Source organism: Castanea sativa, chromosome 5 (assembly GCF_040712315.1).
Source record: "Castanea sativa cultivar Marrone di Chiusa Pesio chromosome 5, ASM4071231v1".
Classification (NCBI taxonomy): domain Eukaryota; kingdom Viridiplantae; phylum Streptophyta; class Magnoliopsida; order Fagales; family Fagaceae; genus Castanea; species Castanea sativa.
This window is the reverse complement of record NC_134017.1, coordinates 7,481,846-7,508,000: the sequence shown is the minus strand read 5'-3', so window position 1 is coordinate 7,508,000 and position 26,155 is coordinate 7,481,846. Positions and strand designations below refer to the sequence as shown.

At 33.8% G+C, this 26,155-nt stretch overlaps 2 protein-coding genes and 1 long non-coding RNA gene across 3 annotated transcripts; 2 read left to right on the top strand and 1 right to left on the bottom strand.

Moving 5' to 3' along the window:
- Positions 1-7,928: 7,928 nt before the first annotated feature.
- LOC142634658 (receptor-like protein EIX2) lies at positions 7,929-9,779 on the top strand. Its single transcript, XM_075808947.1, has 3 exons — positions 7,929-8,233; positions 8,347-8,888; positions 9,046-9,779. The coding sequence occupies exons 1-3, from the start codon at positions 7,929-7,931 to the stop codon at positions 9,777-9,779; spliced, it is 1,581 nt and encodes a 526-aa protein (XP_075665062.1).
- A 7,084-nt stretch (positions 9,780-16,863) lies between these two features.
- On the top strand, positions 16,864-17,298 carry LOC142634657 (receptor-like protein EIX2). The gene has a single exon (XM_075808946.1). It carries the CDS (start codon positions 16,864-16,866, stop codon positions 17,296-17,298), a length of 435 nt encoding a protein of 144 aa, XP_075665061.1.
- A 99-nt stretch (positions 17,299-17,397) lies between these two features.
- On the bottom strand, positions 17,398-21,732 carry LOC142633497 (uncharacterized). The gene is made up of 2 exons (XR_012843924.1): positions 21,618-21,732; positions 17,398-17,958 (listed from the first exon to the last, which is right to left on the bottom strand). It is a non-coding gene; the product is annotated as an uncharacterized LOC142633497 (long non-coding RNA).
- Between the last annotated feature and the right edge of the window lie 4,423 nt (positions 21,733-26,155).

Genomic DNA, 26,155 nt, shown 5'->3' with positions numbered 1-26,155 from the left:
GCCTAAGAGAATAGTCAAACACCCTGTTATCAAAAAAAAAAAAAAAAAACACGTAGTTTTGTATGCTTGAGTTTTCTTCACATACAGAGTTTGGATTAGCAACTGTTTTGAGGGATTGGTTGTGGTTTCTTTCCTTTTGAAATTAATTCTTTTATGCAATGATGATGGAAAGATATTATTAAACACATGATGACAGATTCAGACATTTACTGTGAGATGTGATACTATCTTAGTTGTTATGTTGAGTTGGAAACTTGCTTTGCTTTTGTAGTTTTTAGCATCATTGAGATCATGTAAACAATAATGCATCATTTTGATGCAACATATTTAAATCCAAAGGGCTGGATTTTTTTACTGTGGTGCGGACACCAAGTTAATGCCCAATTGATTCCACTAGTCCATATTATGGGATTCAAATTTTGTTTTGAGGGTTTTAACTTTCAAGGGTTTAATTGCAATCTTAATTATGAATTATGAATTTTTTTTTTGCTACAATTAGGAATTATGATTTGATTTCCCTTATTTCATGTACTTTGGTACCTTATTCATAGATCCTAGAGTAATCCCAAACTCTCCAAACAAGGCTGTTTTGCATAGTCCGGGACTATACAATAATTTTCCCACCAAATAGCGACTACTAGATTCTACATTAACATTACATTGCACTCCAAAGTGAAGTCTTGGTTCAGTTTTAACAACAAACACCTTATAAACCTTCAACATTAACAGCAAATACACACTCTTTTTTCTTTTATGTGAAACCTCTTATGACTAAAATGTAAATAAATTCACACATTGCCCAGGTCTAAACCAAAAATAAAAGTAAAAATTGTAAGAAACTTTAGATTTAAACGTAATAATACGGGAGAAATTTATTAAAATAGACTAATAGAAAAGTTAGAATTTGCTTCATTTCTAGGGATCTGTCACAATGTAAGTGTTGAGAAATAAGAATCGAGATACATAGTACGTTAACCTAGTGGGGTTGGCCAAGTGGTTGGGCACTTGATCTCAAAGTGGCTGTCTTGGGTTTGACTAGGAGCTCCTTAGTTCAAATCCAGGCACCAACACTTTGAAAAAACTCCCTAGGCTAGCGATTTACACCGTTATGGGCCCACTTGTTGCGAACAATAATTAATCTCTGGTGGAAAGCTTTGAGGATCACTGTGGGAAACCAAAAAAAAAGAGATACATAGTACGTTTGTTTTGGCAACGAGCCACATGAGTGGTGGAGATTTTTGTGATTTAGTCCTCTGGAGTTGTACAAGTCCACGTTACAAGTGTTAGATACCGTGGTATCTAGCCCTCAAATGACGGTGATTTTTTTTTTTTCAAATCAACAATTCTACCAATTCTTTTGTATTCTTGTCATACTATTTTCAAGTCAACTTTAAATATTCCTGAGATAAAAAGGAAAAAAAAAAAAAAACCTTTATGTAAGTACATATATTGATGAAAAGTATCATTTTTTAAATCATTTTATTGAATGTAAAGTTTTTTATTATCAAATAGTAGACATCAGATTGAATCTTGCCAATATATAATTAAAAGAATAAAAAACCTCATTGATACCTTTGCAAGAAAATGATATATAATTGTTATTTAATGATCACTATAAATTAAAATTCCATGTAGTGAATTGGAAAATGCACCAACTGATGTTTTGTAGTCTACTAAAAAAAAGCCACGGTACCTTCTCAAATAAAATAAAAAAAGCCAATATATTTGGTACATGCATATTGTAAAGTTTTAGACCCCTTAACACAATATGTTTAACCTAATATTAAGCCAAGTTGATTAACAAGTTTGTTAATTAAAACTAGGTTAAACCAATATGTGTAAAAGAAATATAATGCGGAAATATAAAGAACACAAAGATCTGATGACCTAGGAAAACTAAACCGGTAAAAACTTGGAGAAGATTTAACCTAACTATCCTCAAGGTAAAACAGATCCACTATGAAAGAATTAAAGTTTGTACAATAGAAGTTAGACCACTAACATTCTATTGTTACCTCAAGTAGAAAACTTACTATCACAACCACGTGATAGCTCCAAGTCTACAGACTACTTCTTTTCTTTGATCCATTGCAACCACAAGTTCTCCTACTTGTGACTTTGAGACTCCACTCAAAGATTTCAGATCTTCGTTAAGTTTTTTATGCAGCAACTGAAGCAATCATCAAGCTCTTGATATCAATCTTTATCTTGATAACCCTAAGTATGCATGAAGGTAAACACCTCTAGATCTCACAAGAGATTCAAACACACAGCACATCAAAAGCCTCTAAAACGTAGTTAGGGCTTTTCTTTTATATGAGAAGTAAAACATAAAACCCTACATATCAAACAGGCTTAGGCTGAGTTGGAAATTCTGCAGAAAAAACAACCTGCATGTGATTTAATCAATCGAGTCTAATTTTCGATTGATCGAGTTTTGCAGATTTAGTCCAATAAATTCTACGGTCACTTGATTCAAACTTTACAATAAAACATACTTTGAGCAAGCCTAAACCTAGACTCTATATTTTGATCATGTTTGCCAACACATTACACATTAAAATTCTAATACATTAGTCCCCAAGGTCTTAGAACCTAACACATATTGATAATTGCTTTAGCTTTTGCAAGTTGACTTGAGTAGCTTACTCAATGAAGCGTTGAACCTCCTTCCAGCTTTATATGCTTTGGCGCAAGATGGACACAAGATTTCAAGCTAGGGAATAGGAGTATGAGAAAAAAAAAACTTTAAATAAGCATCTATATAGTATTAACAAACTATGACAAATACACAAAATTATTATTTTTCAATACAATTAGATGCAATCATCTACTAACAAAGACAAAAAATACAAAATACCATTGTTTTTAAATATATTATAGTGAAATCATCTATGCAATCTCAATTTATAGATTTACTAGTTTTCAATTTATAAATTTATCTAATTTAGTGAGCTAATATAATCTTGGAGGACAGGAGTCCCAATTATAAAAAATAAATAAAAAAAGTCTGGTTAATATATGTTCTTAAGACATACATTAGTCATTTATTTTAAGAAATTTTTTTTAGGAAATTTTTTAGGAAAAAGCTTTCTCATTAATTTTTTTTTTCTCCTAAAATGGTTCACTAACATATGCCCTAAGGGCATACGATAGTAAAACACATAAAAAAAAATTGTACTTAGAAAAAAAGTCTTCTTTGGGTTAAGGGGGACTCAGGCCCTTATATCCCCCCCACCCCAGGTCGATCCATATTTTGTGGAAGAAGATGAAGATTGTATTTCCACAATTTGTCTCACACTATTTTCAAGTTCACGCTGCCTTCAACGTTCAACCTTTATTTTATTTTATTTATTTGAGAAACAAACTAACTGCTAAATACACACACACACACACACACACTTAATTACACTCTCTCATCAAATGTCCTCAATATGAGTTTCCGGCCTTACATGAAAATTATTCCCCATAGTGGAAAATATTGCATAATGGATTAATGATCAACAAGTCACCAAAAAAAAAAAAAAAAAACAAAAGTTGTCAACAAGTCAAATTCTTGATGATTTTGATATTGATGAAAAATCTCTACGTGGTTACGTGAAAGATGGTCATCAAATGAATCCAACACTCCATCTTATCACTTGTGTGTGGTGAGCATTAATCTTTGCTCTTTGGGGGGTTTGGCTTAAAGTCTATGTTATCACTAAGTCAATCATGTTATTAAGAGCACAAATGCATGATATTTTACTCAATCATGACTTCCACACAAGTGTCCATAACATGAATCTCTAGCCTTACATGAAAATTATGCTGCATGGTGAAAAATGTTGCATAATGGATTAATGGTCAACAAGTCTCCCAACCAAAAAAAAAAAAAAAAAACAAAAGATGTTAGTAAGTCAAATTCTTGATAATTTTAATATTGATGAAAAATCTCTATGCGGTTACATAAAAGATGGTTGCTAAATGAACCCAACACTGCATCTCTTCACTTGTGTGTGTGGTAAGCATTGATCTATGAGGGTTTGGCTTAAAGCCTATGTTATCACTAAGTTAGTCATCTATATATATCTAAAAGTTGAAGCGTAGTATTTATTGTTATTACGCTCCAGTTGAACCACATTAGCGTCTACGTCATTATCTTTTTTCTTTTCAATTTTTCTATAATTGTTTTTAACATTTATTTTTTTAATATTTACATTTCTTTTCTAACTTTTCTCCCTCCCTTACCTTTTTATCTCCCCACTACTTCTCCAACCTTTCTCCCTCCCGTATCTTTTCATCTCCCCACTACCTTCTACATTAATGTCATTCTTCCTTTTTTCCTTCATCTTTCTTTATTTTTGTCTCTTCTTATTCATACTCTCTTACTATAACTTCGTCATTACCCTCTTTTATTCTATGCATAGTTTTCCCTCATAAAAAGGTTATTTCCCCCCCCCCCCTCTCTCTCTCTCTCTCAATTTTTTGGTGGATTTTTTAATTTTTCTTGTCTTCTGTTTTAGGTTGATAATTTTTTATATTTTTAAAACTCTACTTTAGGTTGATGTGATTTAGTTTAGTTTTTTTAATTTTAATTTTTTGGTTCTCTTTGATTTTTGAATTTATCCTATTGCGTCAAAAAGAACTAAATATAGCATATAAAAATATAATATATATTTTTATATCCTTTAAAACTCTACTTTTGGTTAATGTGATTTAGTTTTCTTTTTAAATTTTTTTTTGGTTCTCTTTGATTGTTAAATTTATCCTATTGCGTTATAAAGAATTAAATATAGCATATAAAAATATAATATTATTCTATTATATAGCGTGATTTGGATAATTTCATATTTATTGTTTTTTAATTTTTTTATTCTCTTTGATTGTTAAATTTTATCCTATTTCATTATAAAGAATTAAATATAGCATATAAAAATATAATATTATTCTATTACATATCATGATTTGGATAATTTGGTATTTATTTTATTACACATCATGATTTTTTATGGTGCCCAATTTAGATGTTAAACTATGAGACTTTACTAATTTTTATTTATTTTTTAACCCTTTGTGGTGGACAAAGTACTCTTAATAGTTGTATTAAGAGTTTCTCTAAAAAACCTTTTCCCCTCTCCCCATGTGTGTGTGTGTGTTAATACTTAGTATTATAAAAAAAAAAATAGTTGTATTAGAACTACTCTATAATGCCATTTATTTAGAGAAAAGTAAAGGCTAGTCAAATGAAAATAATCAAATGAGTGACAAATTTTAGCTTTTACAATTTTACTTTAATTGTTATTATTATTTTATAACAATGCATATATAGAAATTTAATTCTTAGTTTTTGCTACTAATTGTTTATTTGATAATATGTTTTGGGTGGATGACATTACAATTTTTGGAAAGAAAATAACCTTAATAGATTATCAACAACAAATTGTTTTTCCTAATTGGTCCAATTAATCATTGTTAAATTTATTAACTTTCTTAGTTATGTTTTTTGATGTTTTGAATTGTAGGCAGAAAAAATAAGGTTTGAGAAAGTTTGTTTAAAACTAAAAGAATAATTTCCAAATTTCATATTCTTTTTAATGATTCACAAAATGTTATAAATAACTTTTATTAAAAATGAATATTTTCCTTAATTTGCCTTTAAAATTTCTGAGAAAAATTGTATTGTTTTCATTTTGGTACAACAAAAATTATATTTATGATTTATTATTGTTTTTATACTACATTATTCTTTATTAAATTGGTTTAAATTGTAAAAAAATAAAAATAAAACCACCATAAAAGTAATTATCACACGCAACGTGCGGGTTCGCGACTAGTGTAATTAAGAGTGCAAATTCATGTTATTTTACTCAATCATGACTTCCACACATGCAAATGTCCACGATATGAATCTTTGGCCTTACATGAAAATTATGCGACACAGTGGAAAATATTGCATAATGAGTTAATAATTTAATGATCAACAAGTCACCCAACAAAGAAACCAAATATCTTAGTAAATCAATTCTTGATTATTCTAATATTGATGATTAAAATATATGCAATTTCGTGAAAGATGGTCATCAAATGAACCTATCACTACATTCCATCTCTTGTGTGTGGTGATATCTTACTCAATTGTGAGCCTAAATTTCCACAAATATCCACAACGTGAATTTTGGACGTGAATTTCCTGTATAATCTCATTTTCTGACCTTCTAACAAGGCTCATTGCCTAATTATTGTATGAACTAATGGAAAATACTTCCCCAAAAACCCAACCTTTATGTTAACTCCACCATCAAATCATAGGTTTTTTTTTTTTTTACAAGATAAAACTCTACTCTATCCTAATTTAAGTGTGTATATGTGTGAAACTCTCTCTTGATGACTTGAATCCCGACCTTTGCCCCCCACACCTCACAAACACTTATACTTGTGGAAAGACCGTTGCGCTAAGGGTGTACGGTGGTGATCATAGGTTTTTGAAAAACTGATTTTTTAATAAACTAACAAGAAGTACATGGTTAATATGGATAAGGATCAACCTTTCTTTGATGGTCATGCAAAATGATATTGGCAAAATTTCAGTGCGGACTATAATTAGAATTCAGCTTATAGCATGAAAACATCCAAAGACCATTGCTTATGTTCTCTTCTTCTTTATTTATTTTTTGAAATATCCAGGAAGATACGTCAGAAAGCACTCTCATTTACTAATACAAAGCTACAAACCTCCTGCTTTCATTCAGTGAAAAAGAAAAAGAAACACACATGACCTTTTACTTTGATTACAAGTTCTAAAATTGTAACAGCAGCTTGCTTCTTTTCATGAAGGCCGAAAAATATAGTTCCTTCATATTCTTGCATTCATCGTATCAGAATGTTCAAATGTTCACAACCTGATAGACTGAGGCAGCCATTCCTCTTCAGTGGTGCCATGTCCTGGCTGTCTTGAGCTGTTGGAGCTGAATGTATAAACATGTTTAAAATTAAAGAACTCCATTCTCAAAATGTACATAATATTTACTTGCCTCTAGTTTTGCAAGATCTTGAGGATCCAAGTTACACGTTGTAAAGACATAAAGGAAAATGGAGGGATTTGAAGACAAGGGGGATTCCTTCCGGGGGATGGAATCCCTGAAGCAATGGTGTTGGTGTTGGTGTTGTTGAAATGCCGATACAGGTGTGGCAACAATAGCATTAATTGGCTGGTCTGGAATATTATGGTTATCGAACACTTGGGGTTCCACTCTTTGTAGCATCCACGGGCATTGCCACAGTTTGAAGTGCCCAAATTTGGCTGATGATAGATCTAAATTGTTGGGAATTAGGAAACCTTGATCACAAAAATTACTAGATAACTCTTTCCAATGACATCTTACTATTATATTCACTAGTAGATATTGGGCATTGGTATCTATCTACCCTGAAATGGTGATTATATTGCAATCATGTTTTTAAGGCCACTAAGCAGTATTTCATATGCATAACAGAAGAGTTTTAAGATTTTAATCAATCATGAGCATTACTTTATTGCAATATAGTAAAAACGAAAAAAAGGACCAAAGTGTAGAAGGTTAGAATTTAGAACAAAGCCATACCGGTATAATCATGAAAAAACAAAAAGCTGAAATTCTTCACAAATTATCAAAACACCTTACCGGTAAACAGTGAGATGTCCATTGGCAAATAAGTCACGGAACAAAAGAAACAAAAAGCAGTCAACAAACAAAAATCTTGAAGTGCAATTACTATGCTGTTTCATGAAACAAGACATGACAAGAGTATTGGTCTTTGGCATTTGGACTTAGTCAACGAGTGAAAGTCTTCGTTGAAGTAATATATTAATAAGAAAGGAATTGAAGAATCACTATAAATTATTACGACCCAGTCTTCCTTCAAACTTCTCTTTTGAACCCTTCTCTTCCTTCGTTTTTTGCTCTGTAATGGGTGCCTCTTTTGCAACTCATGTGCTTTTCTTACTATGCTGCTTTGTAGCTACCCTGAGTTTAAGCTTCTTCTTCAAAGCAGAGTCAAACTCAAATGTTTCTTGCAATGATAAAGAGAAACAAGCACTTCTAAGCTTCAAACAAGGTCTCATTAATTCTGAAATCATACTCTTCTCCTGGACTAAACAAAAAGATTGTTGTAGATGGGACGGAGTTCGCTGCGACAACATTACTGGTCACGTCACAGAGCTCCACCTCAATTTTTTATGGGACGGTGATGAAGATTTCAACTACGGAAAAAGGTTAGGCGGTGCTATTAGTCATTCATTGCTGGAATTATTACAACATTCGAATTACTTGGACTTGAGTGAGAATGAATTACTGGTATTCCAAGTTTTCTTGGTTCAATGGGCAGTATGAGACATCTTGAGCTCCATGATACTGGGTTTTGTGGAGTCATACCTTGTCAGCTTGGGAACCTTTCAAGCCTTCACTATCTAAATCTTGGACGTAATTTTGGCCTTTATGCAGATAACCTTCATTGGCTGTCTAGTCTCTCTTCCATACAATACCTTGACCTGAGCTCAGCCGACCTTCACAGAGAAGTTAGTTGGCTTCAAATAATGAGTAAGTTCCCATCTCTTTCGGAGCTATACTTGCAATATTGTCATCTTAATAGTCTGAATTCATCTTTTGCATCAGTAAATTTCACATCTCTTCGAGTCCTTTATCTTTCTGAAAATAATTTCAATCATGAGATACCTAATTGGTTCTCTAATCTCAGTACCAGCCTCTTAAGGCTTTTCCTGGCCGAAAGTTCTCTGATAGGCGGGATGCCGCCTAGCATTTTGCATTTTCAGAAATTAGAACTTCTCGATCTTGGAGATAATTCTTTGAGCGGAAAAATTCCAGATTCGCTAGGACAACTTAAGCATTTGAAATATCTCAGTCTTCGTGGTAATTCTTTAAGTGGTCCAATTCCTTCGTCCATTGGGAATTATCTGAATTGCAAATCTTACTCCTTAATGGAACCGAGTTAAATGGCACCGTTCCAAAGAGTCTTGGACTTCTCTCAAATCTATTGGCAGTATCTATTTCACTTAATTCTTCCCAGGCAGTCTAGATGAAGCACATTTCTCCATATTAGGGAAATTAAAAGTACTGTATATCTCTTATACCCCTTTGTTCTTTAACGTGAATTCCAATTGGGCTCCACCTTTTCAACTTGAATATGTTGACATGAGCTCTTGTAAGATAGATCCCAACTTTCCTACATGGCTACATACCCAAAGATCCCTTTGGCTTTTATTGTTGCCCTTGTCAGGAGTTTCAGGTAAAGCTCAGAGCTGGTTTTGGGATTGGATTTCAAACATTCATACGGTTGATCTCTCTAAAAACCACATAGAAGGGGATGTACCAGACATTTTGTTGAATTCTACAATTTTGAATCTAAGATCTAATCACTTTAAGGGGCGGTCGCCAGGATTGTCTGCAAATGTTGAAGTGCTCAATCAAGCTAACAATTCATTTTCTGGACTTATTTCCACTTTCTTGTGCCAAAAGATGAATATAAAAAAATTGCAGGTTCTAGATGTATCAAACAATTTCTTACTTGGAGAACTTTCTAACTGTTGGAGGTACTGGCAATCTTTGATCCATTTAAACTTGGGGAGCAATAATCTATCAGGTAGAATTCCTTATTCTTTGGCATTGTTAGTTGAAATAAAATCATTGAGTTTACAAAATAATAGCATCTATGGGGATATTCCCTCGCCATTGAAAAGGTGCTCAAAATTAGGGCTCATTGATATAAGTGATAATAATTTTTCAAGGACCATACCACTCTGATTACAAAATTGACACGACTTATAGTACTCCGTCTAAGATCTAGTGGATTCAAGGGAAATATAACTCTAAATATATGCCAAATTTCTTCTCTTAGAATATTGGATCTTGCAAATAATAGCCTATCAGGCCCTTACCAAGTTGCTTTAAAAATATCAAGATGTTTATTTTGATAGTTTAGATTTTCAAAAGTATTATTCAGTTTCTTTTTGGTGCAAACACAATAATAATAGAAATAACACAAAAAGAAATTATTCAGTTTCTTTTTGGTGCAAACACAATAATAATAGAAATAACACAAAAAGAAACTGAATAATACTTTTGATTTTTTATTAATTTAAAGAGAGAAATTACACAACACTATTTGGACTGAGGTACGACACTCGCTCTCTTTAAGGAGATTCAAGCCCTTGGTTGGCTAAACTTTGTAACCGGTGCAGACCGTCTCTGACTTTTCTCCCTCAAGATAAAACAGCCCAACAAGTGTCGTATGGCTAGAACAACCTCTGCATAAAGTGTTCAAGCCTAAAACTCTACCAGAAAGAACACCCTTCCTTGCCAAGAACCTCTCTATTTTTTTTAGTGTATATTGTAGAAACTTGGATTGGGTCTGAATGAGTCTATTTATAGGCTCAATGGGCCTCACAAAATTACTACCTAAATTAATCTAATTAATTAGGTCCATTATTCTGATGTAGTGGGTGTTACAAGATTAATTGTTGGATATTAATCTGATGGACTGGAGTTATTTACTCACCAACAGATATGGTAATTACTCTGAATGGATTGTCAAGTAGGAGGATCCAAGAGGCTGATTTATTTCCGTTTTTGATACCTCCACCCTTCACCTTCCCCTTGTGCACGTATCTAGCCCAATATCTGAGACAATTTATGTTAGTCCATTAATCACCACAATTAAAAAGAATAAAATAGTTTCTCTCATTTTCAATGTGGAATTAAACATTTTCACTAACTCCTCATTTTAATTATTTAATATTAAAATGCTCCAACAATCTCCCACTCATTTTAATATTAAATTTTAGTTAAAGAGAGATTACCAAGCAAATATGGGTCACTAAGCATCATGAAAGTGTGCTTTGCATTGAACCTTCACTTAGTAAAACAGTGATCTCAACTCCAAAGTCGTAATGGTCTTCGACTTGAACTAGGACTGCTTTAGGGAAATTAAGTACCATTGCTTACACATAACAACCCAGGTGTTGACATGAGCTTTTATAGCTAGCATTTTACTACCGTGTGCTGATCCCGGTTTCATGAGCGTATTTGATATTAAGTCCAAATCTCATAGGGAGCAGCCCCACTCCCACACTCACATAGGTGAAATTTTGTCAAGGGTGCTTCTATAATTCTGACACCCCATTCATACGAGCTACAACTTTCATTAAGAGTTTTTTACTCAACCTCTCCACATTACAGGATAAATGTACTTACATCATAGGGATGAACAATTAAAAAAATTATTCACAAAATAAATAATTAAAAAAATAATAAATTGTGCATTTCTTACCGCCATCGTATAATTCGTTTTTTCCATTGAACCCAATTCTTAGGATCTTTGGTCCTTGGGTTAGGAATCTTCATACATGGCTCATGATTCTATGGACTTTAGTCCCATCCCCCTCGATGTATTCCAGACTCTATCTTTTGCCAAGGCCTTGGTAAATGGATCTGCAAGATTATCATTAGATTTAATATAATCCACAATTATGATGCCACTACTCAAATAAGATTGCAAGGTACTGTGCTTTCTTCTTATAGGTTTGGATTTACCGTTGTAGTAACGGTAGTAACAGTTTTTACCTTTACCAATTGCGGCAGTGCCATCATAATGAATTAATATAGGTGGAATTGGCTTTTTCCAAAGTGAAATTTCATATAACAAATCTCTAAGTCAATTTGCCTCTTCACTAACTAAAGCTAATGCTATTAATTCAGCTTCCATTGTTGAATTAGCAATTATATTTGCTTTTTAGATTTCCAACAAATCACATCACTACTTAAGGTAAAAATATAACCAGTGGTAGAGATAGTGGCGACACCACTCAAGATCCAGGGTGTTCCTAGAAATTTTTGTTTATATATAATAATTTAATTTTTTTTATTTGTTTACCCTTAAAAAAAAAAAAAGGAACACCCTCAAGCAATATCAGGAACACCCTCAAAAATTTTATACCAAACAAATTTTGAACTAGAAGGCATGCAGAGGCAAATGTGTGTTCACACATGAGGTGTGTGCTAACACACAGTGGGGTGTGTGCTAGACTCCTAGTAGTTAGTAAAAAAAATCAATGAAACAACTAAATACCAATAATTAATAATTTAATTAACTAATACATTATAAAAGACAAACAAATTAAATTATGTTAGGCTAAACAACAATTACTAATTAATGAAACAACAATACAACAAATTATAGTTTATAAAAGAAAAAAAAATTTATGAAACAACTAAATAACAATAATTAATAATTTTATTAATATTTTAAATGAACTTATAGTTTATTGAACAGGTACCTTTGTTCATTAATTTCTTTTCTTTTTATTTTTATTTTTTAATTTTTTTTCCTTTTGAGGTTTTTCAGTGTATAGAATGCAAATTTATTTTGGTTTTAAGAATTTTTTTTTTGTAAGTACAAACTTCATGCTTGCCAAATCTTGAATTTCGACCGGTATTTACCGAAATGTCCCGAAACAACCCGAAATAGACCAAAATGACCCAAAATTTTTTCAAAGTGAAATAGGAACACCCTGAACAAAATTCCTAAAGTCGCCACTAGGTAGAGAGAGAATCACTTGACAAAGTATTCTAATCGGTATCACTAAAAGTTTCAATCACAGCAGGGTACTTTTTATAAAATAAGCCATAGTTTTTGGTACCAATTAAATATCTCATGACTTGCTCAATAGCTAGCCAATGATCTTTACTAGGCTTGCTAGTAAATTTGCTGAGCACTTATACTACATCTGCAATGTCAGGTCTAGTACAATTAGTAGCATAACACAAACTATCAATGATACTAGCATAATCATTTTGATTAAAAATCTCATCATCATTATTCACAGGAAACAAGTGAACACTACAATCAAAAGGACTAGCTACACTTTTGTGATTATGAAAATTATATTTTCTCAACATAATGGGATTGATCAAGAAATATTTCATCACATGTTTTTGTAATTTTCATGCCCAAAATAAAATCAGCCTCACAAAAATCTTTCATATCAAAATGATTTTTAAGCATATTTTTTGTCTCATTTATAACATGCATGTTTGAGCAAAAAATCAACATATCATCCACATAAAGGCTAATAATAACATGTAAATTATTCCATGATTTAGAATAAATACATTTATCACATTCATTTGATTTATAACCATTCTTAATCATGCAAGAATCAAACTTTTTATGCCACTACTTAGGTGCTTGTTTTAGGCCATATAGGGATTTAGTTAGCTTACATACTTTGCTTTCTTGTCCAAGCTCTACAAAGCCTTCGGGCTGATCCATATAAATCTCTTCCTCTAGGTCCCCATTTAGAAAATCAGTTTTTACATCCATTTGATAAATTTTCAAATCAAAGATTGTAGCAATAGTAATTAATAATCTAATAGATGTAATTCTTGTTGTCGGAGAAAATGTATCAAAGAAATCAAGACTAGCTTTTTGTTTAAAGCCTTTTGCAACAAGTCTAGCTTTAAACTTATCTATTGATCCATCCGGTTTCAAATTTTTTCTAAGGACCCATTTATAACCTATGGTCTTACAACTCGGTGGAAGATCTACTAATTTCCAAGTTCTATTAGAAATTAGAAATTTCATCTCATCATTTACAGCATTTTTCCAGAATATAGCATCAGGTAATGTTAAAGACTCTTTTAAATTTTAGGGATTTTCCTCAATGTTAAAAACATAATAATCAGGACCAAAATCCTTTTCAACTCTAGCTCTTTTACTTCTTCTAGGTTCCATTTCAAAATTTTCTTGATTTGGTAGATATGAAGTAGAAGAACTAGGTTGTGACAAAATATTTTCTTCACCCCCACTGTTTTTCAATTTAAAAGGAAATTTTTCTTCATGAAAAATTGCATCACCAGATTCAAAATTATTTTGTTTTCAAGATCAAAAAATTTATAGGCTGCACTATTAATCGCATAACCAAGAAAAGCACAGGTAGTAGCTCTTATATCTAATTTAGGCATTTTAGGGTCAGTAAGCCTTACATAAGCAAGATAACCCCATACTCCAAATATCCCAAATTTGGCTTATGTCATTTCCACATCTCAAAATGTGTGGTGTGTGACTTTTTATGTGGCACCCTATTCAAAACATGACATGGAGTCAAAATATTTTCACCCCAAAAATGTAAAGGTGCACCAAATTCAATTAACATAGCATTTGTTAATTCAATTAAAGTTCTATTTTTTATTTCAACCACACCATTAGAAGCAGGTGAATATAGTACAGTAGTTTCATGGATAATTCCCAAAGACTGAACAAATGAGTTGAATGCACTTGATTCATACTCACAGCCTCTGTCACTTCTTATTCTTTTTATTTTTCTATTGAATTGATTTTCAACATCTTTTAAAAAATCTTGAAAATTTTCAAAAGCATCACTTTTATTCTTCAACAAATAAATAATTGTATATTTTGAAAAATCATCAATAAAAGTGATAATATATCTATTTCCTCCACGAGTTAAAATTTCCTCAAATTCACATAAATCAGAGTGAATTAACTTAAGCAATTCGGTATTTCTTATAGCACTTTTATGAGGCCTTTTTGTAATCTTAGCTTGACTACAAGTTTCACATTTTTCAAAATCTTTTGGCAGTCTTGGAATTAATCCTAAACTACTTATGATTCCCACATATCTACTATTTATATGACACAAACGAGCATGCTAGATATTAATAAAAGAAAGCATATAAACTGAACTGGTAGATGCTTTATTATTCTCAACATTCTATTTAAACATTCCATCATAAGCATAACCCTTGCCCACAAATAATCCATTTTTAGTGATTACATAATTATCAGATTCCATAGTTTGCTTGAAGCCAACCTTGTTAAGCAAAAAACTTGCCATCAAATTCTTCCTTATGGATGGAGTGTAAAGTACATCTTTCAATGTTAGCACACGTCCAGAAGTGAATTTCAATTCTGCCTCACCACTCCCAAGAACCTTGGTTTTGCTAGAGTCACTGAGCATAACAGTTTTTTCTTCTTCAAAAAGAGTGTACAATTTGAACCAATTTTTGTCATAGCAGACATGCCTATTAGCACCAGAATCTGCCCACCACCTTTCAACACATATGCACAATATTGATGTCTGTAATCATAGCCACTAAAGGCTCTTCGGTAACGTTAGCCTGTGGGACAGATTCATGTTTCCAAAATTTGCAAAATCGAGCAATATGCCCACTTTTATCACAAATAAAACAAGATCTATTAAATTGATCTTGTGAAGAGGGTCCTTGGTTCTTATTGTAATTTTTATTCGGTTTCCTGCTTCCTTGAGGTTTATTATTATTTTTAAAGGCTCTTTTTTTAGGCTTCAATAGACCATTTCTAGGAAAATAATTTTTGGGCGTATTATTATTGGCTAAAATAAGGTTTACCTTTGTGGTGGAATTACCATTGCTCTCTTATGTCATAAGTGTTTTGTCCTCTAGCCTCCTCGTGTGATCAAACTCTCCAAGGATGTCTCCTTTTGTTTGTGCCACAAAGTCTTTTGGAACTCCCTCCAAGATTGTGGTAGTTTGTCAATTATGCTAACTACCACCAAATTGTCTCCAATCTTTATGCCTTTAAATCTCAATCCTGCCACAATCATTTGGAAGTCTTGTGCTTGATTTACCACCGATTTTCGATCCACCATATAGTAACGGAAAAATCTACTAGCAGCATACTTCTTTGCACTAGCCTCCTCGGTATCATATTTGTTTTGTAATGTTTTCCAAATTTTTTTGGCAGAATTGTAAGTTGTATCATAATAATCATAGAAATGATCAGCAAGACAATGCAATAGATAAGAGTGATAATTATATTAATCTTTTGTATACTTATCTATTTTTTCTTGATGGAGAATATATTCTTTCTCACTCATCTAATCGGTAGAAATCTTTGATGGATTCTTGTCAGTGAGGATGTAGGTTACTTTGAGAAGACTCAAGTAGAAGAGGACCTTCCCTTTCCACCTCTTGAAGTGGGCTCCCTTAAAGCGAAAGGGCTTGTTGAGATCTCCAATAGGCTCATTTGGTTTCTTTGTGTAGGCTCCATGTCTAAATCTCCTTAAAATTGTTGGTGTAAACACAATGATAATGAAAATAACACAAAGAGAAACTGAATAATACTTTTAAATTTTTATTAATTTAAAGAGAGAAATTACATAACACTATTTGTACTGAGGCGCAGCACTTGCTCTCTTTAAGGAGATTCAAGTCCTTGGTTGGTTAACTTTGTACTTCTGAATTTTTATTAATTTAAAGAGAGAAATTACACAACACTATTTGTCTCCCCCATGATACAACAGTCCAACAAGTGTTGTATGGCTAGAACAAACTCTGCACAAAGTGTTCCACCAGAAAGAACACCTTTTCTTGCCAAGAACCTCTGAATGGGCTGTCAAGTAGGAGGATCCAAGAGGCTAAATCATTTCCATTTTTGATACTTCCACCGTTCACCTCCCCCTTGCACACGTGTCTAGTCCAATATCTGAGACAATTCATGTTAGCCCATTAATCACCACAATTAAAAAGAATAAAATAGTTTCTCTCATTTTCAATGTGGAATTAAACATTTTCACTAACTCCTCATCTTTCATATTCACTTCCACATCTTTACATTTATGTTGTAACATTTATTCATTTTAATTATTTAATATTAAAATGCTCCAACAAGAATCTTATGCTGGTTCCAAAAGGACATGTACTACAATATGAAGATAACCTTAAATTTGTGAGGATCATAAACCTTTCAAGTAACAAATTGTCTGGATCAATTTTGGTTGAAATTCCAATTCTTTCTAAATTACGGTTTTTGAACTTGTCTTGAAATCATTTGATGGGCAACAAACTAGAAAACATTGGGATAATGAAGGAGTTGGAGTCAATTGATCTCTCACAAAATCATCTATCATGTGAAATTCCATCAAGTGTGTCTAATTTGTCATTTCTTAATTACTTGGACTTGTCACACAACGATTTCTCAGGTAGAATTCCTTCAAGTACCCGACTTCATTCTTTTGATGCTGCCAGATATATTGGCAATCCTCAATTGTGTGGTGCTCCTCTTCTAAAAAGATGCACACCACCAATTGGAGAACCTCATAACAGAATATTAATTAGCAAAACAAAAGAGGAGTCTGAAAGTTCTAGCTTCTATATGGGTGTGGGAGTTGGATTCGCAGTTGGCTTTTGGGGAGTTTGTGAAGGTCTTTTCTTTAATAGGACATGGAGGCATGCTTATTTCAAATTTGTTAATGACAAAAAGGATTAGTTTTATGTGACTACAATACTAAAGGTGAAATGGTTACAAGAAAAGCTAAGAAGTGGCCGCCTTAGTAAGTGAAGGACACAATTATCTAGCTAAAAGGTATTGCTTCAATTTTTTTTAATACCATTTAAAGGGAGTTAGAAACAAGAGTTACAAAAAGGCTGGGTTGTACCAGTAATAGTTCATAGGCATAGAAGATTCCATTTTAGCTACAGACCATACAAGTTTAACAATGAGGTGGGGCACTAAAAGCATATTGCAGATAAGTCCTGTTTGAGTTAGAAAATTTAGATCAGCCAGTTTAGTATTATCTAGCCAATTTGGTGCCCTTTTCTTCCTAAAGGCTTGGACTACTTTTCTGCTATCACCTAAAAACAAAATTTGTTGGAACCCATGGTTTCTTGATTTGATGCCACATCCACCATAACTTCAGACATTGCCTCACATGTTGACCTGGATGCACTACTAGCTACTCCAAAGAAAATACTAACTCCCTGCATATTAACTGCTTCATTGGCAAAAGAACATCTTTTTGGCTTTTTGCATCTTGCTCTTGCAATGTTTATGATTAACTGCCATTGACCTGCTGTTGGTTGCTGTTCTGGCTTTAATCTTCTTAAACTGCTGTTATAGTTTGGATGCTCATTGAAGGATTCTTTGTACCTACAAGACAGAGATTGTGCTGTTAGAATCACATCCATAGGATTGGGATTTCTTCCTTCATAAACCACTCAATTCCTATGGTTCCAATTTGTCCACAAAGTTGTAAAAATAGCCTGCAAATATTCCATAGAGTTTGCTTCTCTTTTTTTGTATCTATTTAGAAGAGAAGTCAGCCATTGTTGGACTATTGTGTTGCTGAAATAAGATGAGTGAATGGCTAAAGTTGAACCATGCTAGCAAGCTCTTGTGAAAGGGCATAACAGAAAAAGATGTGTGGTGGACTCATTCTCTTTATTACGGAAAGGACACAAACTAAGAGAAGTAATTCCTCTACTATTTTGGCTAAGAAGGGTGGGTAATCTATCATGCATGAGTTTCCACACAAAGGTATTGATTTTCAAGGGGACTTTTAACACCCCAAATCATTTTCCACACCCCTTCTTGTGACTGAGTTTGTCTTTGTGTAGTAGAGCAGTCTCTAACCAAGATCTCATATGCAGATATGACCTTATACTCTCCATCATTTGAGTATTTCCAGCAGAGTTTGTCTTGAACTGCATCTGTTTTGGAGATGGGGATTTGCAGGATTTTCGAAGATTGTGAGGGAGGATATATGGATCTAACCAAGTCAACCTTCCAAGAATGTGTATTGTTATCAATCAAGTCTCCTACGGTGCCTGTGGGTAAACATGGTTTTTCCAAATTTAGAGTTGGTTTATTGAACCAGTTTTGGTGACTGAGAGGAATATCAAAGCCTCCTCCTACCCTCCATTTTCCTTCTCTCAACTTGGGGTTGTCTAGCTTAATGATGTTCTCCCAAATCCAGGAGTGGTGTGGTTTGGGTTGCACTCTTGCATTGAGCCTCTAGGAAAATACTTAGCTTTGAAGGTTCTAGCTAGGAGAGAATTAGAATTTTGGTTCATTCTCCAATATTGTTTTGCAAGCATGGATTGATTCATGAATCTGAACTTCTTAAGACCTAATACACCATTTCTCTTTGGCTAGCAAATTTTATCCCAGTTGATAAGATGAAGTTTTTTCTCACCCTGCTCATGCCCCCGCCAAAAAGCCCTAACTATGGAATCCATTTTGTTGCAGACATATCCAGGTACCCTAAAACATGAGAAAATATAAAGAGGAAGGGATTGCAAGACTAATGAGATGAGAGTTGTTCTGCCTACTTAAGAAAGAAGCTTTGCTTTCCATCCTTGTAATTTAGAGTTGAGTTTGTCAATTAGAAACTGGAAATCAACAACTTTATTCCCTCTTAGCTTGAAATCTATTCCAAGATATTTCCTAGGATTTTGGACTAGATTAACTTGCAGCACTCTAACTAGGGAAATTTGATCAAACATAGGCATATTGGGGGAACAATATAGGTTAGATTTTGACAAATTGATTATCTGACCTGAGATCTTGCAATTCCAGTCAAGGATTTTCATCAGGTTTTCTAATGAGTGCTTGTCCTTTCTAAAGAATAGAAAAGAGTCATCAGCAAATAACAAATGAGTAAAGGACAAGCCACTCCTCCCTATTTTTACCCCTTTTATCCTAATTAAACTCTCTACTCGGAGTAGGGAAATGGAAAGGATGTTTGCACATATAAGGAATAAATTAGGTGTGAAGGGAGTTATTAGGTTCCCATTTACAAGTAGAGTGAAGGATACTAACGACACACATTCCATAATCCAATTAATCCATTTTGAATCAAACTTCATAACAAACAGGATTGCTTTTAGGAAATTCCAATTTACCTAATCATAGGCTTTAATCATATCTATCTTTAAAGCACCAAATATGATTTTTCTCCCTTTCTTTTTCCTAAGGACATCAAGAATTTCATGAGCTAAGAGAATGCTATCAGAAATATTTCTTCCTTGGATAAAAGCATTTTGATAGGGTGTTATTATGCTATCCATGATTGGCTTTAGTCTATTAACTAGGATTTTGGATATGACTTTATAAATCACATTACATAGACTAATGGGCCTAAAGTGTGTAACCTTATCAGGATAGGTAATTTTAGGGATAAGGGTGATAAACGTATGGTTGAGAGGCTTAAAGAGAGAACTTGAATGGAAGAATGCTTGGACAGAATTAATGACATCTGTCTTGACTGTGGCCCAAAATTCTTGAAACAAAAAAGTTGGAATGCCATCTGGTCCAGGGGCCTTGTGTGAGCCCAATTGGAAGACTGTCTCTTCAATTTTCACATTTGATATTGGCCTATTGAGAAGGCTGCATTGTTGCTCAGATATGACAGAAATAGGTAAGGCATCAAGATCCTGGATGATATCTTCAACAATAATGTTGTTATTGCTCTCATAGCTTTTCATGAAGTGATAGGTGAGAATACTTTCAATCTCACCAAGCATGTCAATAAGAACACCTTGATCATTCTTAATTTGTAAAATTCCACTCCTAGCTCTTCTCTGTTTGACCACAGTTTGAAAAAAATCTAGTTTTCCTATCCCCTTGTAGAATCCACTTGGCCCTTGCCTTTCGAGCCCACATCAATTCCTCCCTGTCTAGCGAAACCTCGATCTCCTTTCTAAGAGTTTTCTCCTTCTGAACATCATCCATAATACTGATTGAGTTCTGAATTTTTTATAATTCAGATTGCTTCAACTTGATTTAATTCTCTACCTTTCCAAACACCTCTCTATTCCACTCCAAAGTTGTCTTTCTGACATTTGAAATCTTGTTTCTCAATTGAGCAGCCCTAGAACCATGAGACTGCACATTCCATGCCCGTTGAATCATCTTTCTGCAACTGGAGTGGGTAAGCCACATGTGTTCAAATCTAAAGGGTCTTTTCCTGAAAGGGCCTTGAACTTCCAAATCTAGAATGATTGTTCCATGGTTAGAGCGGATTATAGGCAGATTTCTAAGAGAGTATAAAGGGTACCTATTGACCCATTCTACACTAGCAAAGACCCTATCAAGTCTTTCCATGACAAAATCCGTATCCTCCCTATTGTTCATCCATGTGAATTTTTGACATTTGGCTGCAAGGTCACATAATTGCAGTTCAGCTACCACTTGTTGGAACAGATGTGCACCAACAATACTACCTTGATGAAATGATAGTTTCTCATCCTTTGTTAGGACTTGGTTGAAATCCCCAATATAGAACCAATTGAGGTGAGCACAACTTTTAAGAGATTTAAGTTGATGCCACACTTCTCTTTTTGAATGTTCAGGATGCCCATAGACAAAAGTAACAGATAAAGGGCTACCTTTTGTTGTCTAAAAGATCAGTGTGTATGAGGTGCTTAGAATCAAATACCACCCTAAAATTCTACCTGAGCATCCATGCCAAAATTAGTCCACCACTAAAACTCACCCCTGGGACCTCCCACCCATCAGAAAAACCACATTTTATCCAGACTTCTTTTCCTTTATTTTTTACTAATCTAGTCTCCATCAAAAACATAATATCTGGTTTGAATTCTTGGGCTTTTTTTTGACATTGTAGAACTGCAAAGGGTTTGCCCAAACCTCTACATTTCCAACTAAAGATCCTCATGGCTACTGGGGAAGCTGAGTAGGGCCAGCTTCCCAACACCCATTTGGATTTTCCAAAATTTCCTTATGATAATAACTTTCATCATGTATGTAATAGTAAAAAGGGTTTGTCTAAGGAATTTTATTGTTACCTTCCCTGGGGAAGAATCCGCATAGCAACTTTTGCTGAATGTTCCTGCCTAGCCTCTCCAGCTTTGTTCCAAGCCTTTTCCTTGATGTGCCACTTCTTCCTTCCAGCCACTCATTAAAATATAAGCTTAGTAAATGCCCTGGGTCTGAACTTATTGAAATTGGAAGAGGGTGGGCCTGGGCCTAGGCCAAAAGGATCCGAGGTGATGATGTTATCCAGGCTAGTGTCTAGGCTAACAGTGTGGCTTTGGGCTTCTACCACTAATGATTCTGTTATGTGTAATGTTAGAGACTGACTTTGGCCCATAACTTGGGACCTTTGGATCCTAGGCCCAGCACTAGAGCTACCAACTTCAAACCTCATTCTTTCTCTGTTAACCCTATAGACCAATGAGTCTATCAATGAGTTTGTTGAGTATGGTGTCCTCTATTCCATGCATCCCTACGTACCCATTCAGGACGATCCTCATTTAGCTTGTCCAAGTTAAGCATGATGGCTATTTTCGATTCACACTCTGTATCCGTATCAGGCCTTGTACTTTGTCTTAATTCTCCTGTCGTTAGAAAAGGTCCATTCCCTTCAACCTATGTCCAACGACGAGAAGAGTTAGCTGTCATTGTCCATGGAGGATGCATGGTGAAGGAGGAGGTGTCCTCTTGCTCTTGTCGTTGGGTTTGGGTAACACACAAAGCTTGCTCAAAAGTCAAATTTAGTCCAAGGTCTCTGTTTTGGTGTTTTTCAGTGGATGAGGCAGGGGATTTAACAGGCGTGGGTGGTACCGAGTTATTTCTAAGGAAAGGGAGTAGATAGCTAAATTCAGTGTTGCATGTTCAAATTCTGGTTGTGGGACTATATTAGGAGCTAGGTTTTGGGTTGGCTATTTGGAATTGGCACAGTGGGTGTTTCTAGGTCAGAGGGGCTAGATTGTGATCTTCTTGTGGCTGTAGGATTGGCTGTGTGCTATGTTGTCCAGGTTCTGGGTTATCATGGGGATGGTGATGTTGCATATGGTGATTGGGGTGCAGATTTCCATATCGGGCTTGGGTAGTCCAGTGCCTTCTCCTATCATAAAAGGCCCTAAGCTCATTATGAAAATGTGGTTCCAAATAATCATAGCCAAAGTGTACCTGGTGCAACCTCTAAATATGATTCCTTTGACAAATAAGCATTCTTTCAATTTCATTCATGCTCTCATTGCATTGTCCCTTGTATGGCCGATCAAACCACATCTAATGCATAATTTGTGCACCTTTTTGTATTGGCATTGTATCCATGTCCTAGATCCATCATCTAACCTTAACATAAACCCTGAGGCCTCCATGGATCTAACCTTACTCTGATAAGCATAAAACTAATGTTTCTGGGGATGCAATCCTTCCAATCTATCCTCTTGAAGATTCTGATTATGTGAACCATCCTTTCAGCTAGTTCAAGGTACTGGTACTCCAATAGTAAGCCATGGATTTGTACCCAAATGGAGACATAGTTTAACTGTAATCTGTTGAGGGCCAAATTTGGTCTCCATTTCTCTAGAACAAGGAAGGCACCATCCACTGTCCAAGGTCCTTCAGAGCACATATGCTCTAAATACTCCTCCAATTCAAACCGAATCAAGAAAAAGAAGGAATCTCTACCTACAATTGTAACCCCTCCTCTGATTAGCCATGCAGTGTTGATTACTTACTGTAGGTAAGGAACTGAGAATTTCCTATAGTCAAGAATGAAGCCAATAGCTCAATGGCTCCAGAATTCTTGTTGCATGTCCAGACTATCAGGATTTGCTTCAATCACGGGCCAGTGTCTTGCGAAGGGAGTTTCTTTTTCATCGCTGTTTTGTGAGGATGAGTCTGAATCTGCAGCAAAAGGGCCACCACTAACATCTGACCCGCTACTTTCAATCTAGTCAAACTCACGTGTTGCTATATGGTCCCCTATGTTTAGAGAACAAGGGAACAAACGCTTGAAAAAAGACTCTAGCAAGACTATTACTCAGAGAAACCAAAGACAGAAAACGAAAAGATCACTCAGAAGTCAAAGCAAACAAATTTGGGAAAAGGTAAAGAGAATAAAGAAGAGTGTAAAGGGAAGAGGCATAAAAAGTGAAGAGTTGCTTTGTTATGTAAAAGGACAGAAACAAGAAGCATGATAAGAGCCTAACATCTCGGAAGTGTGCAACACAGTGTTCAATGAAACATAAAACAGGTAGTTGAAACAGTGAGGGGAAAAGACTATGATAGCCATGATAGGTGAAGAGTAAATGGGAGTGAGTATGATGGGAGGTGATTGGGATAGAAAGGTGGTGGAAAAGAGAGAATTTTGGGTATGAGCGTAGACGAAACCTAGGTAGAAGTGAAGCTCTCTTAGGTGTGTTTGTTTGAATGTGAAATAGGGTTGATGAAAAATTTTGGAGAGAAAATAAGAAGGAAAACTTTTTTGAGTCTGTTTGGTTGGGTGGAGAGGAAGGAAAATAAATGATGAGACTCAAGTATTTTCTCCTTGAGCCCACCAAAAAGTTTTCTCCCCAAAATAGAGAAAAAATTGAGCTGCTTAATGGATAAAAATGTCCATGTCCAATTTTTTTTTCCTTTTTTTTTTTTTTTTTTTTTTTTTTTTTTTTTTTTGGTGCTGGGCACGTTGCCTCTTTGAGAAAGGGACTGTTGAGCTCTCCTAGTTGAGAGGGAAAAAAAAAAAAAAAAAAAAAAATGGAGTTATAATTTTTCTAGTATTGCTTCAATTAATGTGTCCTTATATACTGGTTCTTCATGTTAATGTAGTAGCCACCTATTTTGAATACTAGTGGATGTCCTATGCAATGTGCTTGTTCATTATTAGTTATTTTATAATATTCATATGTGTTATAATGTTTGGAAAATTAATTTCGATTATGCATTATACGTCACTAAAATAATAAATGAAAAAAAAATAGTAACACAATATATTTATAAGTAACCATAATTAATTAGACTCTAAAAATGCCACTATAGGCCCTTTTTTGTTTGATCAGGTGTACATGTGTATTTAGTTCTTACATTCGACCATTTCCAATATAAATTTTTTTATTATTTCCTTTTCTTTTTTTAGAAGTATTTTTTTTTTATAAAAGAAAACACGTGAACTTTTGAAGACTAAACATCTAAAATTTAAGGTTTATAATTTCTAATTCGTAAAAAACTAAATATACATGCCAAGAGATTAAAAATAAAACAATAATTGAACAGGAAAATATAAACTTATACTATTTCATATCTTACGTTTAATTTTACTTACATCTGAGTACCTTAATCACATACAAAGATTATACACTTTCCAAACATATAAATAAAGACAAAAAACACGTACCTTTTAGATACCTCATATGTTGTTAAAGCATTGTATCAAGCTTTGATAGTGTTGTTAAGAAGTTTAAATTATATGTACCTGAAATCATACCCAATGTCATACTCTTTTTGACACTAATTTCTCACTCTTTGTCTCTCTATCTCTCTAGTCCTATTTTTCTTTTGGCCTTTTGATATTTTGTGAAACTGGAATATATAAAAAGAACATGAAAGCTAACATTGAATGGAGAAAATTTTTCATTTTTTAAATTAATGAAATTAAAAGTGGAAGAGTTCAAGAAGTTGGAAAAAGGAGTAGAATCAAATCTTATAATTTTTTGCATTTATGGCTTAAACTAATCATTGATAAGAAGATGAGAGGTGAAAGGCTAAACAAAAAAGTACTCATACAAAGTGTCACATGGCTGAACCTCATGCACTTCTGTATGAGGTCTCTGCTTCCTGTGCGATGCACAGATAATTTTGTGATATTTTATATAAAACAGTTTTGAATAATGTTTGTACATACATTTTAAAGAAAAAGTAAATTAAATTAGAGTAAAGAAACATATACATTTTGAGATATTAAAAATTAGTTTAGTAACTTCACTACATATTTGTATCATTCTCAAGGTAAGATTATTATTTTTTTAAATCATGACACCAAAGATAAATGAAAAAGAATAACAGGACCATGAAAATCAACTAATTTGTGTTGCGTTCACATATTTCATACCATGAAATGAAAGTATGCCCAACTCTCTCACCGTCTTCTCCTCATTGATAGTGCAACATTAATACATAATGTGGGCAAGTGTATATTCATGTGTTTTAAAGATGATTTAAAATTAAACCATGGTAGAATATGACTTTGCATTGCACGCCAAATATTCTCTCTACTTATATACCCAAAACAAAAACTATCTAGTCATATTACTCAAACTTAAATCATATTTAAGTCCCTAATTTAAATAATAATAAAAAATTATCTGTAGGGGTTTCAGTGTCTTGATGGTGGTGGGAGGCTAATATAATGGAGGTAGTGACCTCTCAGATCCCTCTTTCTCTCACTTTCAAATGTTTTGTCAGTCTCAGGTTTTTTATTTTAGTAATATATAGTGAAACAGTGCATTTTATTTAACAATCCACAACATTTTTGTGATATTTTATGTAAAACGGTTTTGGATAATATTTGTACATATATTATAAAGAAAAAGTAAAT